The following is a 20,561-nucleotide window of genomic DNA, read 5'->3' as shown; positions in this document are numbered from 1 at the left end:
TCTCTCTCATCATACTTTCTCTCTCCTCAATCTCTCTCATCACACTCTTTTTTTTTCTTTTTTTCTCATCACACTTTCACTCTCATCACACTTTCTCTCTCCTCAATCTTTCTTGTCACACTCTCTCCTTTTTTTCCTCAACACATTTTCTCTTTCATCATACTTTCTCTCTTCTCAATATCTCCCATCACACTCACTGTTCTCTTTTTTTTCTCATCACACTTTCTCTCTCATCATATTTTCTCTCTCACCATACTTTCTCTCTCATCACACACTCTTTCCTCTTTTTTTCTCATTACATTTTCTCTCTCTTCATCCTCTCTCATCATACTTTCTCTCATATCGTATTTTCTCTCTCATCTTCTCTCATCATGCTCTCTCCTATCACACTATCTTTTCTCATTTTCTCTCATCACACATTCTCTCTCTTCATTCTTTCTCATCACACTTCCTCTTTCATCATACTTTCTCTCTCATCATTCTCTTTCATCATATTTTTCTCTCACATTCATCTTTCTCTCACATCTAATTTTTTCTCTTATTTTCCTTTGAGGGTAAAAAAGGAAATTTTGATTTATTCCGATAGAAAATATGTAACTAACCAAATATTGCTTTTAAGAGTGATATCCATGCTCATACCTATTTCCATTCCACAATACAATGATTCCCATTCCGATTCCTTTTAAGAGTTATGTTTTATTTCTCATAACCTTGGTTATGTGATTATCTGGTAATCATATAACCAAGATTATAAATGATAACTTGAACCAAACGTACACTAGGGGTACAGGGTACAAATTTTTGACAATTGCAATGCAAAGCGTCGACCTTCCTTTTGATCAAGAAGTTGATCTACATTCATGAAAAAATTGTGCAGTGAGAAGGAGGTGTTGAGCAATTTGTTGCCGAAGATATTGAAAAAATTACAGAATTAAAATTATATAAAATTAATTTTAATTTATTTGTTGAGATAATCTGAGTGGATAATCTCAGGCTACTAGCGGGGTTGGTTCTGCAAAGCTTCCGGTGGTTCGAGTTGCAGAGTTGATGCGGTACGTAGTAGAATTAGGAGTTGATCGTAGAATCAGGAAGAAAATTTGCTAACTAAGATACTGAGGCCTGTGTTCAACGCAGTTTCCTTGAAACAGATTCGTCTCACCTCCGGCTGTGCTTAGAGGTTCTCTCCGGTCGTCTGTTTCCTAGGATACAACAGTAAAATCACACACAACCAAGCACTGATTGTTCGTGGCGAACTAAGAATCCACCTGATCAACCATGTTCGGGAAATGGTTGGGTAATCATATTTTCTTTCGTTGCCCAATCACGAGACAACTTTGGAACAATGTTCGAAAATGGTTGGGTATCCGATCAACCATCTACATGGTGGGAAGTTTGTTTAGAGTTTTCCGGAGGCAATCCAAGGCAAAGATCGACTGACAAAGGCTCGTTATTTAGCTGCAACTTGTGTGATCTTTCTTGTATGACAAGCTCGGAACCGATTTCGTTTCGATAGTGAGGTGTCTTGCATTGAGAGGATGTTTCTCAAAGTCTAGACTCATGTCTACCATTTTGTAGACATCTAGTGCTGGTAACTTTTTTAGTTGGGATATGACTAGCTCAAATCCCGTCGATCGGACATGGTTCAGCCAACACTCATTTGGGTGACTACTCCCGATCGACAAGACCTGATCTTCTTGAGCGGTTATTCCAAGTCACTCGTTTAGGTGGCCACTCCCGACCGAGAAACCTAGTCTTCTAGAGCTATCAATCCCTAGGTCCCGATCGACAAGGTAAGGGCAGGTCTTTTCGAATAGTTATTCCGAGGCACTTGTTCAAGTGGCCACTCCCGACCGGCAAAGCCCGGTCAGTCAACTCACGGGTGACTACTTCTGACCGATAATGCTCGATCGTCCAAAGTGTTTATTCTTCAGGTCCCCGATCGACAATTCTTAGCTTGTCACCATTGCTTTACCTTAATTAATTAATAATAATCTCATTAAGTAGATAATCCATCTGTATAAAGAAGGGGAATTAAGTATGCTAGTACTAGCTCTTAATATGTTAAAGATAAATAATCAATGATATTAATTGTGATCTTTAACACACCAATTAATGATGATGTTTAACATCAATTAATGATAATTATTAACATACAAATAAAATGTAAAACTGTAAAGAGGAATAAATTGTCATTAATACATAAAAAAATAAGTAGTAATATGAAAAAGGGAGCTGATTAAAAAAAAAAGCTTTATTATTTATAGGTGATTTACTTTCTAATATTTTCATCTCATTAATAATCTTATTATTTTATTAAAAATCTTCCCTCTTTACTAACTAATTTTGTTGAAACCTAAAATAAATTTACGTTAATATCTTTTTTCTATTCATACTAAAAATAATATCTTTTTTCTATTCATACTAAAAATAATTCCAAGATTTATTAGTAATTTCACAAGCGAAACACTAAGTGATCTAGAGTTTGAGACTTAGCTGCGGCATATTATTATGAATTTTTCTTATCATTAATTTTCTTTGGTTGTTTTATATAAAAAAATATAGTTTTTTTTAGTCCCACATCTTAGAATTGACAATACTATGATCAAAAAAATTTCTATAAATATTTTAGGTTAAAAAATATACTTTTGGTTTTTTTTTACTAAGATAAATATAATATTAAATTAAATTAATTTTTTTTATAGGGAAATCGTAAAGATGACACTCAAAAATCCAGATAATTCAGATTTTTAAAGACTTAAATAATTCAATGATTTTACTAATGACTTTATTTTAATATTTTAATGTTAAAATATTTTAATTAATATAATTTTATTATAATAAATCAATATTAAAAAAATACTAATGATAAAGAATCCAATATCTGTTAGTTGAAATAGAAAAATAAGATGAGGCAAGATTCTTTTGAAGGTCTGTAAACTTTTTGGTCGGATGAATTAGACATGTCTATTTAATAGGTAAGGTATAGAAAATCCCACCAGGGGTCTAGGACTGACCAGCGTAACAGAGGATCCCTGCCCTGTGCCGTACGCCCTCTTCCCCGACGCTGTCCGTGTCCCTCCGCAGGCAGAACCCCGGCACGCCGAGCAGCGGCCTATGGAAATGGGAAATAGGATCATAGGCATAATTTGATCATTTCCTTACCAAAAAGTGCTTCCATCGATCCCATTTGCCGTTCAAAAATTCTTCGTAACTCCCTTTCCGAAACATTCGCCGGCTGAGCAACGTCGGCGTTACTCGACTCCGAACATGAATCATTTCCTCCTCCTTGCGCTCTTCCGCCGTTTCTTCTCCAATCTATGCGCGGAGGAGAGGGAGAGAGTGGGCGATTCTGCTCTGCTGGTCGATCGTGGTTGCGAGGATGGTTCGATCCGTGTGTGTCATCCTGTTCCTCACCTTCATCACCGTCGGCATGATCCTGGGTTCGTTTCCTTTTCCCTTTTCCCTTGTCCTACTGTTATCGTTTTTTGAAATCGTGGTCAGTGTGGTCAGAATCGCTATGTATGCTATCTTTCCGGTCCTATTTATAAAGAATGCCAAGGTAGAGAGAAGAAAGGTTCCAATTTGTACGACAATGTGAACCTCTGTTAGGTACAAAATTATTGGAACTTATCGTGAATCATGAATTTTATAAATGAGAATTAAGTTAAAAAGGGAGTATGACAATGAAATTGATGCTAAGTTTTTCTTATCTCTATTATGCCTTCGTAAAATGGACATATTGTCAACATGGCCAATCTTTAAACACTGATTTTGATGTGCTGTGCGGCTAAGAGATTTAGTGAAGGAATTTGTAAGTTGATCAACATAATGCATATGAAACAGAACAAAGTTACTTGTTTTGAATTTGAGACCGAATAAACTGAAAATCAATCTTAATGCACTGATGTGAAAAACTATAGTTTAACATGGATAAAGTTATGCCAATATTATTTACAACCAATTGTTGGTGGAGCAATCAGACAGAAGCTAAGTTCTCATAGCAAGTTCTGAACCCCTTGAGCTTAGCAATTGTATGACTACAACTCTTTATTCAGCTCCAGTGGAGAAATATACCACAGTTTGTTATTTTCTTGGAGGACCAACTAATGGGGTTGGACGGTAAGCTAATTAGCTTGGAGGCCCATGGATGGAGTTAGTTGAAGAAAGACATGGTTGATGGTTTCTTTAAGGTAGCAAAAAACTTTCTTTGCACTTGACCAAAGTCGTGAAAGATACTGTAGAGCACCAATGACCTGTGAATATTAAGAAAAATCTATAGAAGAAGAGCCAGTTACCGGTTGACATGGATGAGATTTGGACAGTGGGTGTTTGGGTTTAGGTATGATGTGTGACCAGCAAACTTTGGTTCAATTTCCAAAGTTATCACAAATTTTGACACTGATTTTTACCTCCATTGAAGTTTAGTGTAGGTGGATTACAATTAGGTAGCACCCTTATTGATGTAATTGCTAGCATATTGTTTACTAAAACTCAGTTGACCGCCACCTTGGTAGTTCTTGATTTTATTGTTATTATTGGGGCCTCTTTGTATCAGTTGTTGTTATTTGATCGCTAGTTCTATTGGGCAGTAATGGTATGTGGATCGCTGGATACCTGGATTACAAAAAACCAAAAAAAAAAGGTTTACAACGTATACCAAAAGCTTGAGTTGTTAGTAAATAGACCAATTTATATATCTATATTGTTAATAAAGGTTATATTGGGTTGAGGAAGCATGTTTCTCTTATCAAAGAATTATGAGATGGGTGATATTTGTGAAATGTCCAATTTTTGTGGACTTATGAAAAGATTTAACAGAAAATATGAGCTTTCATTCATCTATAGTGCCCAACTTGAATAACAACTTCATAGTTTTCCCTGTGTGGATCTAGAGATAGTTTTAGAATAAGATACAATGATCGTTATTAGACACCATCATGATCTAATAGAGTCACTCATTCTAGATATTTTCACACTTTGACCTTAAAGATAATGTATAGAAAATCTAGGATATGTACCTCCTTTAAATTACCACCCTTCAACAAAACAAATATCTTATGAGGAAGAGTTCACTTGTATCCATAGTTCTTCATGCTTGTTACTTATACATTGAAGGATATATTTTTCTTGTTACAAACTAAACACATTCATATGTTAGGTAGGATATACTTTTCCTATCACAAAGTAAACATATAGTCATACGTTTGATATGCTAGTACCCTTGGATTGTAAGCAATACATATAGTTAGTAGATAATCAAAGTATAAATCCATGCACTTGGTTTGTTTGACTTCTAATACAAAACATAATATATTATGTAGCCAATTTATTGCTCTACATTATACTTTGATCATCCCATTTGACTTGTTTCTTGTTTATTCTTGACATTAAATTGTTGGATTTTTCGGGCCGCGAAAACCGCTATTCGCGTCGCGGAAACTCCGAATCTCCCTAGCCAACGGATCTGTGCGAAGAATAAAATTCGAAAAACTTACGAGTACGAGTTTCAAACTCTAGATCTACAGTAGATAAGAGTATTACCCTTGTAGCGAAGCCCTTCGCGTTCCCACTCGTCCAAACGGTGCCGGATCTCAAGATTGTCAACGTAGACAATCCTCTAGAAGTATCCACACGAACAAGATGTGTTCTCTAACACACAAGGATGGAGAAGAGAACACCACAAGTGTGCTAGCACTTCTTGATGCTCTCGGATGGGATTGGAAGAAGAAGAAAGGAAAAGAAGAGAACACACTCCTCTAAAAAAAATCTCTATGTGACTTTCACTAACCTTTCTTCTTGGATTAGACTCACTCTCCTTTCTTCTCCCTTGCTTGAAACCCACGACCAAGAGAAGAGAAGGAGCAAAAAGAGAGCTTTAGGAAGAAGATGATGTGAATGTGAGTGAATGAAAAATTCATTCTCATTCAAAACCAAAAAGATAACCCCCATTCTCATTAAATGTGGCCATTAAAGAGAATAGATTTGTAACCCCCATGAGGTGACACACTTTGATGATGTGGCACATCATCATTAGTCCTCCTAATGCTAAATCACTAATGATGTGGCAAATAGTCAAGTCAAACTTGACTCTTCCTCTTCCTCTCAAGTCAAGTCAAACTTGACTTAATCTCTCTCATGGTTGATCTAATCCAACCATTTAATTCAAGCCAATTTAATATAATGAATCTAATTCATTTAATTAAATTGATTCAATGAGTCATAATCTAAATTAGACTCATTGAACACATGAATCAACTTGAGTCCAACTCAATTAGCCCAATTGGCATTACTCTTAATCCAATTTGATTCATCACATGAATCTAATCCTCTTGGTTCATCATATGAACCTAATCTCCATCCACTTGTTCTTTGTGTGTGACCCAATAGGTTATTGTAACGTTGGCAATGCCCCTAAACCCATTTAGGACCATAAGTAATGAGCGGTATCTAGCAATACATCATTACTACCCAAGTTACAAGAATGTTGAGATCCAACATCACCTTGTGACTACTAATTGTGACTCCTCACAATATATGACAAGTGTCCTTCTATCCTAGACATCTAGATTGATTAATGTGAGGCATATACCGTGTCATCCTCTAATCAATCTAAATCTTGAACTCCAAGTAGACTCACTAAATCAAATGAGCTCAATATCTCATATTGCTCATTTGGGCATGGCCATGCACTTCGTGGTCTCACTCTATCAAGAATACCGATGTCTCTCCCGTCATATAGGAGGGATAGATCCCATCTACATCACTCACATCCCTCCGCATAATTTGTTACATACCCAGTAATCGCCTTTATAGTCCACCCAGTTACAGGTGACGTTTGACGAAGCCAAAGTATGCAACTCCTTATGTAGGGAACCATGGTGATTTCAGGTCCAAGGACTAATAGTCATACTAATAGCCACATGAGAAAGTATATGACACTCATATAACGATCCATGATACTTTCTCATGGCGGGTCATTCAGTATACATTCTCTAATGCATACCCATGTGTCAACTTGATATCTCTATATCCATGACTTGTGAGATCAAGTCATCGAGTTGACCTACATGCTAGTCTTATTGCATTAACATTGTCTCTGAATGTTAATACTCGACTAGGAATGATTAAGAGTAGTGTTCCCTATATAATCTCACTATCGATTCAACCAATCGATTGATATAGGTAAGAACCTTCTACTCAAGGACGTTATTATACTTAGTTTATTTGGCACCAATACAAGTAAGTATAATAACCAAAAACCAAATGCCTTTATTTATATAGAATATGATACAACAAGTTCATAATACAATCATCAAATGATTGACTCTAGGGCTCTAGCTAACATAAATTTATCTCCTTGTGAAACTAGGAACCTAAATGTAAATATCATTCATATCAGGGTCCTACTTTTAATTTTTAAATTGATCAATGAAATATAGAGGTAGAGAGGACTACTTAATTTGATGAATTAGTGATAAGCTTTCATGAACGAGCTTGATAGTCCTTTTAAAAAAGAAACTAATCAAACACATTTGAACACTTGTGTGTTCAGTTCGTTTCATTAATGTTTATGAATAAAATTCATGAACAATTCATAAATGAACTGATTCATTAATTTGTCCAAAGTTCTATCATGATCTTATTTCTTTATATTTATATATATAAAAACATAAGGCATGTTTTAATTGTTTTAACGAATGTTTGAATTTCGTCGTTCTAGGTGACATAGATTGAATTTATCATTTTGTTCCTTGGATGAAACACAAAACAAGGTGATTCAAGTGAAATGTCATACTCCATTTGCGTCGAAATAGTGTTGCCCATGGCGAGAAGGATTAGGTAGTACAAATTAGTCTTAGTCAATACAAAGGATGACTGGATGAATCAATTATAGTTTATCCCATGAGTCTTCAAACGATTTAGTTGGTCATGCAGAGGGAAAGGAGAGGAAGAAGACACATTATAAATTGAGATGAAATTAGGAATGAAAGCATACCAACAACAAAAAAGAATCAAGGAGTTGGATGGAGGAGGGAGGTACTTGACAAAAATCCAAAGGAGGAATCAAGTGATATTAGTCACGGAGTTGTGAGGTAAATTTATAAGAGGGGTTTTTTGCCTCGTCATTAGAGTCAAAATTTGCAATCATGAGTCAAAATCACCACAAAGGCTTCAGCAAAGAAGTACATGTTTCTATTTTTTTATCTCTTCCTCATCGATAAATTGACTAATGTTTGGGTACATTTCATTTTAACCTTATATCTTAGAATGAATTTCACTTTACCCTTTGATTTTAGTACAAATTTCATTAACCTGGATTTTAGGCTAAATTTTATTTTATCTCTGGATTTTAGTTTAGGGTAAGTTTTAGTTGAACCTCAAATTTTACAGTAAATTTAATTTCAATCCTGGATTTTGAGTAAATTTCATTTTAACCATGGGTTAAATTAGGGTTTTATCAATTGTTAATTAATTGATTAATCAATTTTAATCAAACAATAAAATTAAGTTATTTTAATCAATTAATATATTTAATTTATTGTAATCAGTAAATTCTTGATAAGTTTATCAATTAACCAATTTCAAGAATTAGTTTTTACTTTTTAGTACTTTAATTAATTAATACTGTAACAAATAATTATATATAGATTCTGTAATTAATTAATATTATAATTATCCATATATGAGTTATGATTATGTTAAATGGACATTTATTTCTTTCCCCTTTTCCTCAATGATTTTGATTGGGGAGACACTCTTCATGTAAGCACTCAAAGGAGTTTCACTCTGTTCTTGGGGTTCCTAAAACAATTACTTTGTCTCAAGCAACAAATGATCTTATTGTTCTGTAACGTTAAGACAATAGAATAGCTGTTTTCGATCTTCTTAATTTGCATGATTCAATCTTTAAGTGATTTCATCCTTGTAATGCCTGCAGGTGCTTTCCTCCAGTTGTTACAATTCTGGAATTTGGAAAAGTCATCTGGTATAATTTCTTCTTGAATGGGCTTGCAGTTAATCTACTCTTGATGCTTTAATTGAAGTTCTCAGGGAGCATCCTTTGTTGTATTAAAAAACTCTTAGTTTAAATACTCCCTAATCTCTCAGGTAGAATTATTTTGTGTGACTTTAGTAAGATAACCATGTAATTTCTTAACACGTCCATGAAGTTTATGCTAGTTTTTAAAGCTAACACAAACCAAGTTTCTCTTCTACTGCAACTATATATTTTGTTATACAGCTTTCCAGTATCCAAGTTTTGTTCTAGAGTGATAACTTAGGGTGTTTCACACGCTTCCTAATTATGTTAGATTTCAATTACTAGATAAGATGACATATTTAGCTAAGGAAGAATGATGTGATATGCGTGGTAGTAGTTGTCTAACTTGTCTTTACCATGTACATTAACTTCAAACTATTTCCGTATTTGTATCTTAGTCAATCTTGTTTTTTTTCTCAATGATGATTTTTCCACTGTTGCGTGCTTTTCAAAAAAATTTTTTTTAGATGAAAAGTGTTGGTCACTGTTACATTAAGGTTTCATGTTATTTTCATTCAAATGTTTTTTCAAAGTCACATAATTATTGATATATATAGTCTAGGTAATATCTAAGAATTTGTGTCCACCTTCACATACATAAATTAGAGGAATGCAAAATCCTAGTAAGTGAAAGAATTTTGCAAAATGATCTTCGTTTTTCAATGAGTTGAAGCTTTTATTGATTTAGTATCATATACTATTAGCAAAGTTCCAATCTTTCTTAACAAACTCTTTGTCCTAGGCCCTTCTCCCTGGGTGCCCAATAAACAATCTGCTTTCCTTCATCTTGGTCTGGTATGCTTTAGTTTCCTTTCAAAATGATGAAATACTTATTCACCTTTTCTTGTTGTTTACTTTTATAAAATAATTTTTGTTAACATCATCTAGCCAACCCCAAATTTTTGGGAAAAAATAATTGGGACAAATATGATGATGATGGTGTGTTTTTCCTGACTTGCGAGTACTTTTAATGACTTTAGTTTCTTGCAAAAATGACCTTCACCTTGTGTAGAGCAGATGATAAAAAGCCGAAGAACATAGTTGGTTCTTGTTTAGATCTTTAATGGACTAGATTGATTTCAAGTTTTAGCATCCAATTTATTTCCTATAATGCACACTGTCATGGGGTTCATCCAGGTCTGTGAAGCTAACTGGACAATGACTTGGTTTTCCATAATTGAATATTAGAAGTGAAAATTCTGTTCAGGCCTACAAAATTAACATGGATATTTGTCTGTCTGCTTGCTTTCACTTGAAGAATGAATTAGCTGAAAGTTGCGAGGGATTGAGTGAGAGACTGGAGATAGCCATATTTAATTTATCTAAAAACGACCAAATTATTTGAGTATTGTTGATGATATAATCATAATTAAAACTCAATGATGGATAAGATTCATATAGCAGGATAGCTAGGGCATACAAGTTCTAGTCATTGCCCCAAGAGTCGTTAAAAGATTCAAATTATCCTCCTGTAAACTAGTTTTTCTTAATGGGTCATCTCAAACATGCAGTCCTTCGATTGAGTTAGTCATCTTTTGATTGAAGGTATTGCAACCATTAGTCCTACTAAAATTGATTGACTAACCATTATCCCAAAAATCTCAAGCTTTTAAGAAATTGACCACTTTATATCTTTATATTGTTAAGCCTCCCTCTTGATGTGTGGTGGGGCATTTGACTTGATTAACTTTGATCTCCCATTACATGAGTTGATTAGATATTCATTTTGACATAGGTGGGAAGCAAACCCCCAATACTTGATTAACTAACCACTTATTCCAAAATTCAAAGTATAAGAAAGAGACCAATGTGTACATTGTATTGTTAATAAGTCTCACGCATATAAGTGTAGTAGTTTATTTTGTCTATACATAACGAGGGTATTCCCATCCCAACTGGCTAGTCATCTTTGGATGGAATGGGCTTCACCCTAATTCAACATTATATTAGCATTAGATCACTACTTCAGAGACTCCATATTCATTAGTCCTACAAAGCTAAGTATGGTGGTTGATTATGTCTATATATTAAGAGGGAGTCCCCTGATAGAGCACATAAAAGAGAATAGAAAAAAAGAAAAGAATTTACTTTCTTTTTTGATTCAGGATTGTAGATTAACATGCTTATTTATACAAAATACATAGACAATATATGGAAGATATAACGATTAATATAGTAATAGTGAATATGGTACATAATCTCAATAATAATAATGATAATAATAATAATAATAATAATAATTGTGATAATGCTGGGCATGTTAAGTCTTTATAGTTGGAATCAATTTGCGATTATGGACTATTCTTTTGTCGTCATCCTAAATCACTAGTAATTTTGGAATGGAGTAGGGCCTTCACTCCAATTCAACATGCAGAGCCAACACTACCATGCCTCTCTCATTTGATACAAGTGGAGTATATGCAGACTATCTAAAGTTGTGTAGTTCATCTACCCTCCAACATTGAATGAGACCACATTGAACTGTATGGTATGGAATGTTGAAAAATAACCACTAGTTAGAACTATCTATTTAAGATAATATGAAAAAAAATCAACAATAGAAGGAAATGTCACGATATGATATATTAAACAATTTTCTTCATTTGGATCTTGTAGTTTATTTTTCATGCTCAACTACCTAAGCTAAGAGGTGTTAGGTGATGAATAAAAGAATTTAACAATAGATCTTAGTGTTTGCTTGGTTAAGAAACCCTAACTTACTCATGGAGTTGCAACATGCTTCTACACTTATAAGGAATGATTGGCTATGACAAACAATTTTCTAAGTTACTGGCAATCTGTGGGTGTTGGACAATCTATATTTTTTGAAAGCTTGTGGTAATTTTAACATGTCTAAGCAATTGGCTAACTTGTTCTCCAATTTTTAACAACTGAAATTGTCTTTTTGACAGCTCCATCATCTTGAGTTTTATACATTTTTCCAATCTTAAAGGTTATTTAGGTCTGAGCATTTAGCCACTTGGTGCAGCTAGCCCAAAATGCTTTCTTATTATCAGATGTGTGCCAATTGTCTCAATTAGAGCTAAATTTGGGCCATAGTTCTTCTTATGGTCTTGTTTGTAATACCTATTAAATTACATTGATATTCTTATTTGTTTATTTAGGTAAAACCTGAAATTCTCAGCTGGTCACCACGGATTATTCTTTTTCGTAATTTCTTAACCATGGAGGTATCACATTTCCCTTCCAAGGATGCTTTTTTTCTCAATAATGTTTTATTTCATCTTTTGTGTATATTTAAATTTTAGATTTTCTTTTCTTTTAGGGGACGGAAATGGGATGGGGCATAGCATGTATGGTGTGCATTGCTGGTGTTAGAATTTTTTTTTCTTTTGATCTTTGTCCTTGCCAAAGTTACCAAGTTCCTGTAATCATAATCAACTTGGTTCACTAATTTCAGAAGTTGGTATTTATCCACTGTGTTTGTCCATCCCTTGTGCTATATTCTTGAAAATAAAATAACAGTATTAGATCTGGGAGGAAAACATATCTTCTATATTTCCACCTCTTCATTTCTTTATGCATTTCTGCATTTTGCTTATAAATTTTAACAAATATTATATGCATCCAATATTTTTTATGTAAATTCTTTTATTATAAGGTTTTTGTGTACACCTTGAATGGTTGGTCTCTCATTGCTTCCCAACTTAAATAGGACTTTGCCATTATTTTTTTTTTATGTAAGGTAGAAAGGCAAAAAATTAAAAGGGCACCCCTAATTATTCTTATCGTCAAAAGAGTGTCTTTCTTTCATAAATTATCAAGACAACGCCTCACCCATAAATTGATGCCCAAAATACTCCTGTGTGCTTCATCTTGGAGCGGCTTTGGCAAAGCTGCTCCAACATGGTGTAGCTTTGGTCAAAGTTGCTCCAGGTGGGTAGGTAAGATATTGTGTTTATAGATAAGAAAGAGATTTGTGTTGTTGAGGTTATTTCTTTAGTCAAGAATGGAGATGAAATTTTAGATATTATATACGTTGGTTTTTATTTTTTAGTTTTTTAGTTTTTGTTTCCTTTTCCTTCTTTTTCCTTGTTTTCTCTTCTAATTAGTGTATCAAAAAAAAAAAAAAATAGAAAGAAAAAAAAACAAACAAAAAAACAGTGGTACAATTTTGACCAAAGTTGCACTAGTTTTGATCAAGGCTGCTTTAAGGTAATGCAACTTTAACCAAAGTTGCTCCAAGGTGGAGGACGCAAGGCTAGTTAGTTCGGGAATTAAATTATGGGCAAGTACTCTTTTGATAACTTTTGAAAGAGGGGCATCCTTTTGAATTTGGATGATATGGTCAATTAGGGATGCTCTTATGATTTTCGGTCAATACAGAAATGGATATTGCAAGTCTGATTGAATTGACTTGAAGGTTGTCATACATTTCTCAGAGCTGTGTTGTTACTCTTACAGGAATGTGATTATCTTAAAACAATTGCTGAGCCTCATCTCCAAGCTTCTCAAGTGCATGATACTAAAACAGGGAAGGTAAGTTTTCATTCTCATAAAATATACATGAAACAGGACCTTCTTAGCCTTTATTTAATTTACTTTATGCTGTTTTATTCTAACACTATCTGCTATTGTATTTACTATTTGATTCTTTTGCATCATTCATCATACTGTTTTAACATTTGAGGATAGGTTATCTGCAGAGGTGGTTTAACTTCTAGATCTGACTTGAATTATACAAATATATACACATGTACATATATAAAAATGTGTGTGTGTGTGTGTGTGTGTGTGTCTTATTACTTCTTGAATGAGAAACAACTTGATAATATCAGCACCATATTCTCCGGAAAGTGCAAGTGCTGATAGGTCATGACTATAAATGTGTGGAAGTGCTGATAGGTCAATGACTATAAACACGCTTGCTGGTCTTGTCAATTTTATTTTAACAACATTTTACCCACGACATTTTTTTCAGTTGAAGTCACTAATTTTATATGTATATGGGTGTCTAACAATAAGTAGCATGACTTTCTGTTTGTTTTCTTCCAAATACTGATGTAATCTTATTTTAATTTTTTCTAATTCATACTGGCTAGGATGGAAGGATCTATGTTTTACCATCCTTGGATTCTTCATTTGCCCCCTTTATTCATTTGCCTCCTTCATACAATGCTCTTAGCCAAATTCTAACACTTTATTGATTGTGTGCAAATTTTTTTAAAAAACATCCATGTTTGCCACACATCAATACATGTATTGGATTTTTATAACCGAGTCTTGGTAATAGAGATTTTTTAATATTATTTAGTGTAAGAGTTACATATGCAATTTTTCCCATTTCTCCTGTTCTTTATCAGGATTATTTTTTTAGTAGGTTGACTTGAACATTGTTTATTGATTTATTTTGTGTACAATGTCTGAGGCCTTTTTTATTAGGTCTATTTTCTAATAAACAAATTTATGAAAATAAGAAGCCATAAAATAAGACTTCCTATGTCAATGTGTCGTTTATATCTGTTTAGGTTGTGTTGTTGAAAACCTATCAAATGTTAATGTCAATGTGTCATTTATTTCTGTTTAGGCTGTGCTGTTGAAATCCTATCAAATATTTATTTTTTAAAAGAGAAAACTATCAACCATTTATTCTGCTCCTGTGAATTTGTCTTGAGAAATTGTTCCATGTTTCTTACCTCATTCTTGTTGCTTTAGGCAGTTACAAGTGATATTCGAACAAGTTATGGTACCTTTCTAACACTTGGACAAACAAAATTCTCAATGATTCAGGTTGGTATTACTTGGAATTTTTTTCGTCTTTTAGTTTTAGGACTATCGGTCCTTAGAAATACAATTCCTCTTCCTATTGAATATGTGCTGGTAATTCTAACTCATAGATGCTTGATTATTTCACTAATAGTGTGATGGGGTATTCATATTGACCGGAATATGATCCGAAAGCTCTTTCTAACTTGATTGAATTTTGTTATAGGGAATTATTCATCACACAACCCTCTAGATAGACTCACTTACCTATAGATGTTATTAAGGAATATAGAATATTACAAATACACCCAACTTTCCTATTACATGTGGCAAAAAGGCGATTCGCTCGCCCCCAGCGCCCCCGCCAACCCGTCCCTAGGCCAACACGGAGGAGGTAAATCACGGGTGGCTACTAGCCATTAGTGTAAATGGCTAAGACATAGGGGAGGTTATGCTCGGTCACGCCGAGTTTCGACCCCAAGACCTCATGTGGCAACACCCCATGTCTTAACCATCGCACCGCCCCGAGGGGACAATAAAAATAATACCAACTTTCCTATTACAGATGAAGGTTTGAGTAGTAGATTGGTCTTTGATTAGAATGATATAGTTTTGATGTTGTGTCATGTTGTGTCAGTATAGGTTTGATACTTATTTACTTCCCGGTATAAATGCATACGAATAAAAAAGTTATTTGCTTTAATAGTTAGTTATTGCATATATATATATATATATATATATTAGTTGCATTTACTTACATGTTATACTAGTTCCATTAATGAATTATATGGTATTTATTAATTATATATTATAGATCTACTTAATTATACAATATTAATTATAAATACTATTAATTAATTGTATACAATCAATTACATATAGTTATATATAATGAAAGCATATAGTTATATTATATATGTGTAAAATATAATTATTAAAATATAAGATGAAAACTTATGAAGAATTTCATGTTGATAGGAATGATTGTAAAGAGTGAGAGAATATGCTTTATTAGTGTCATTGTGTAGAACCTTGATTATGGTGCCAAACTTGTTTTTCAATGCTGAAAGAAGAAAAGATAGACAAAGTTAGCGACACTCTTTTGTTAAAAACCACCATGTTATTCGAGAAAATTCATCTATGGAAGTTACAAACCATCTAAAGCTAAAAGTAGAATTGACACGACTTATGTTTACACAGCCGAATGAACTGAAGCAAAGGGTGTAGGGGCATGATTATAAACATTTCTATAATGCAGGATGTGTTTGCATGGTCAGAAATGAGAATTCAATAATGTTGGCACTTGCAATTGCATGACCCAAGATAGAAGCAATCTCAAATTACTCTTATAACTAATTAATTAATTATTGTAGTGGAAGCTTATGCAAGTGTTAGAGTTTTTTGATGTCACTTTACCCCGTGGAGGTGCTCCTCAGTAATTTGTGTTTACTTCTTCGACAATATGCTGATTGACATACATAAAAAATTCATAGATGTACAAATTTTCTTGGGCAAAAATTAAAAGGGTACCCTTCTTTTGATTTATTATCAAAAGTGTGTCTCACCCCATGTAAAACAACACAATTGTCCTTCACTGTAAAAGTTGTAAAGTTGTAAAGTTTATTCCCTTTATTATCTCTCCTATTTTTTTTCATGCCTAAATCAGCGTGTTATGCAACTACGAACTTATTATAGCAGCTATGGTATCGTACCTGCTATAATTGAGCTGCCACATAGTTGTAGCAGCTACGGTTTCATAGCTGCTACAACATGGAAAAAAAATTAAGACTGAAATTGTTCAGAGCTTCTGAAAAAAATTTAAACTATGTTTTTTTTTACTTTGAAACCTGATTGTTATAGGTTCCACCCCATAATAAGTTGTAGATATCTGAACAAATTTCGATTTGATATATTATGTGTCCTGTAGTTCAACTTGAATAAAAAAGTTGTGTTAAATCTTAAACTTTAACAGGTTATAACTCTTTATTTAGGTTGAACTACGGGACACACAATATATCAAATCGAAATTCGTTTAAAGATCTTCAATTTGACATGCGCGTCCGGTGGTTCAACATGAATCAAAAGTTTGGACCTCTTAAAGTTTGCCCAGCATATACATTGTACCAGTTAGGAAATCGTAACTGCAACAACTGTGTGGCAATGCAGTTGTAGCAGCTATGAAATCGTAGTTGCTACAACTACAAGTTTAACTTTAAGAGATCATAACTTTTGATTCAAGTTGAACCACAAGATGCACAATATATCAAATTGAAGTTCATTTAGAGATCTCTGATTTGATATGTTGGGCGTCTCGTGGTTCAATTTAAGTAAAAAAATTATGTTCTCTCATAGTTTATCCATTATACACGTTGTAGCAACTATGAAACCGTAGCTGCTGCAATTACAAGTTATAATTTTGAGAGGTCATAACTTTTGATTTGGGTTGAATCATGGGACGCATAATATGTCAAATCGAATATCTCAGAACGAGCTTCGATTTGATATATTGTGCGTCCTATAGTTCAATTTGAGTCAAAAGTTATGATCTCTCAAAATTTAGGATTTAACATTCACGTTGCAGCAGCTATGATTTCGTAGCTCTTACAAAGTCATAGTTGCTACAAGATAAATGTTAAACCTTAAACTTAGAAAGGTCATAATTTTTTACTCGGGTTGAATCACGAGACGCAAAATATATCATATCGAAAATCGTTCAGATATGTACAACTTGTTATGGGATGAAACTTGTAACGGTAAGGTTTCAGGCTAGAAAAAATATCGTTTAAATTTTCCGAACAATTTTAGTCTTCAATTTTTTTCCCCATGTTATAGCAATTTCGGAACTGTAGCTGCTACAACACGCCGAGTTAGGCGGGAAAAAATATGAGAGAGATAATAATGAGAATAAACTACTACTTTACAGTGGAGGATAGTTGTGTCATTTATATGGGGTGGGGCACACTTTTGATAATAAATCAACATAAGATGCCCCTTTGATGATTCGTTAAAAAAGGGGTGCCTTTTTAATTTTTGCCCAATTTTCTTTGCCTCTTTATGTAGTTCAACTTTGATTCGAGATCTGACTTATCCTTAACTTACCTTTGATATTTTGGGTACTGAAAGGCTGTTGAAAAGCGGATTGCTATATTCACTCAAGTCCCACAAGAAAATGCAGAGCCGCTTTATGTAATTAGGTAACAGTAATTCAAAATATTCTTGTAGAATGGATTGGATATTCATGGATAAATAATAATCAGGAATGCTCTGTTGCACAGGTACCGACCCACCGAGTATTACTTGATACATCATGATTATCTGCCCGAAGATGTAAGTATTTTTTTTTGTCAAAAAAGAAAATAATAATAATCTACATGTCAATTCCTTAATTTCTCCAAGGATTACTGTTGCATTCCAAATCCTCAATGCAGACACTAGGGAAGGGAGGCCAACGTGTAGCAACGATGCTTATGTATTTAAGTAATGTGGTAGAAGGGGGCGAAACATACTTTCCATTGGTTAGTTGTGATGAATTATCTCTCATCATGTTTCTGTTTGGAGAATATTTTTCTGTAAAAAATAAATTCTCTTACACACTGAAACCAAACTAATGTTAACCAAAATTTTCCACTTCTAGGAAACCAATTTAGATCCATCTTCTTGCTTTCAACAAGTTCTCAATCTAAATTTAGACCTTGAACTAGGCTAGTTCCAAGACTGTCGACCCATCTAATCCACCATTTAGTTCTGGATCTCAAACTACTACTGTTTTCATGAAACTTAAACACTGTGACCTTTGAAAAGTCTTTGCTGGGAGCTTCAGTTATGATCTAATCTCCTCCTAGCTCATGCATCAATCTGCTGATGATTCCTTTTCTTTTTCAAAAATTTTCCTCTTCAGGCAGGATCTGGCAACTGCAGCTGTGGAGGTGTGACTGTGCAGGGACTGTGTGTCAAACCAAACAAGGGAGATGCACTTCTTTTCTGGAACATGGTCCACCTTCTCACTCGTCTTTCATGACATGATCTACTTGTCAATGCAATCTATCCTTTTATCTCGTTGCTACAATAGCATGAACTCTGCAGAAGAGACATGGGTGCCTTACTTTTTTTTTTTTCTTCTAATTGTAGGGGCTCAACGGGAAAGTAGACCCAAAGAGCCTTCATTCAGGCTGCCCCGTTCTTAAAGGGGAGAAGTGGACAGCCACGAGCTGGATGAGACAGGGTACGTTCTTCGTCAGACCATAATGAACATAAAACGTACCTTGTTGAGTTGTAGGAACTGAAAATGTTCATGTGGGCATACATACATGATACATCAACAAAATTGATGCTGATTATTGAACTTGTATAATGTTACATTGTTACATGACAGGAAGTGCGAGGGGCTTTTGGAATACCATGAAGCCATGGACTTCTGATGCATTCAAACGATCCTCTACGGCAAATTAGTAGTGCTCAACGTCGAGCAACTCTTTGCTTAAACTCAATATCTGATGAAAGATCCACCATGAGTCAACAATATAATAGCAACTTTAGTCATTGCCTGGCCTTCTTCCACTCAAATAACAGGACATCACCCAATAGCTAGCTAGGTAACTCCTCTACGGAAAAAGAAAGAATACGAAGTATATATAATTTGTTTTTTTTTAATATTATTATATATTCAATAGATTATTAAATCATTTGATTGATGATTTAAATATGTCATACTTTCCAAAGCATATATAATTGTGTTGTCAAGACTTCTTGTTTGACTTGTTCTCTTGTCTTTGGTGAGAAAAAGAAGAGAGAAAAATACCATAGGGCCCTCATCTTTGTTGACCAACACTTGGAGCTGTTTAGGACAAATGAGTTTTGGATCGAAAAATTGCTCTACAGAGAGAGTAAGTCAACTCCTCTCCGTCAGTTTACTAGTCTACAAGGAGAGCTCCTCAAAACTAGAGCTTTCCTCTCCATCAACAAGAAACGACACACAGGACGGAACTTCAGGTTCCTGGAGGTACAGAGCTAACTGAAGAGAGATCTGCAGTTCCTTATTATCAAGCTCGTGAATAGTTCGATCTCGGCTTGTTATTAGCTTGATTATCATAGTTAACGAGCCTAATTTGTTAATCGAGCTTGGGCTCGTTTTCGGGCTCATTTAGAGTTCGTTTTTTTTTGGCTCGTTTTAAAGTTTGTTTTAAGGTTCGTTTTTGAACTCGTTTTTTGATTTGTTTTAGAGTTTATTTTTTTGCTCGATTTAAGGTTCGTTTTTTTGGCTCGTGAGCCTACAAATGAACATGTTCGCGAGCTCACGAGCCAAATATTCTTAAGCTCGAGCTCGGCTCGTTAAAATTGTCAAGCTCAAAATCGAGCTCGAGTTGGAGGTACAGAGCTAACTGAAGAGAGATCTGCAGTTCCTTACCCTCCCTCCACAAGAAGCTCTCAGAGGTGGCAACTTGAAGAGATCATCACCAGCTGTTGCCTCGCCATGGAATTGGCACCCTCGGACCAGCCCAGGCCAGCCTGCGCAGCCGACTCGAAGTACTGAGTGATGGGGAGATTGCTGCACTAGTCCCAGTTGCCGAAGGGTGGAATGCTCTGCCTCTTCACCACCACATCCTGCAAAGACTCGTCAAGAGATTCGAAGTCGATGATGAAACTATTAAGTTCACATACCTCCATTGATGTTTGGACAGTACCGCAGCAAGGTAGAGTAGCTAAGCAAGGTGATCTGAGTGTCAACATAGAGGAGGTACAGTTGACAGTTCCCTTCGCTACTTGAGATTTCATGTCTGTCTATCTATCTATCTAT

General features: G+C 34.5%; 1 protein-coding gene across 1 annotated transcript; it reads left to right on the top strand.

The window, feature by feature from the left end:
- The first annotated feature begins 2,990 nt into the window (after nucleotides 1-2,990).
- LOC121972055 (prolyl 4-hydroxylase 1-like) lies at nucleotides 2,991-19,490 on the top strand. The gene is made up of 12 exons (XM_042523652.1): nucleotides 2,991-3,440; nucleotides 8,939-8,986; nucleotides 9,783-9,835; nucleotides 12,166-12,231; nucleotides 13,466-13,540; nucleotides 14,717-14,791; nucleotides 17,891-17,961; nucleotides 18,043-18,094; nucleotides 18,196-18,282; nucleotides 18,666-18,758; nucleotides 18,896-18,989; nucleotides 19,140-19,490. Exons 1-12 carry the CDS (start codon nucleotides 3,380-3,382, stop codon nucleotides 19,214-19,216), a joined length of 852 nt encoding a protein of 283 aa, XP_042379586.1. The 5' UTR covers nucleotides 2,991-3,379; the 3' UTR covers nucleotides 19,217-19,490.
- Nucleotides 19,491-20,561: the final 1,071 nt, after the last annotated feature.

Source organism: Zingiber officinale, chromosome 4A (genome assembly GCF_018446385.1).
Source record: "Zingiber officinale cultivar Zhangliang chromosome 4A, Zo_v1.1, whole genome shotgun sequence".
Classification (NCBI taxonomy): domain Eukaryota; kingdom Viridiplantae; phylum Streptophyta; class Magnoliopsida; order Zingiberales; family Zingiberaceae; genus Zingiber; species Zingiber officinale.
The sequence above is the reverse complement of the archived record's forward strand: the minus strand, read 5'-3'. Positions and strand labels throughout refer to the sequence as shown.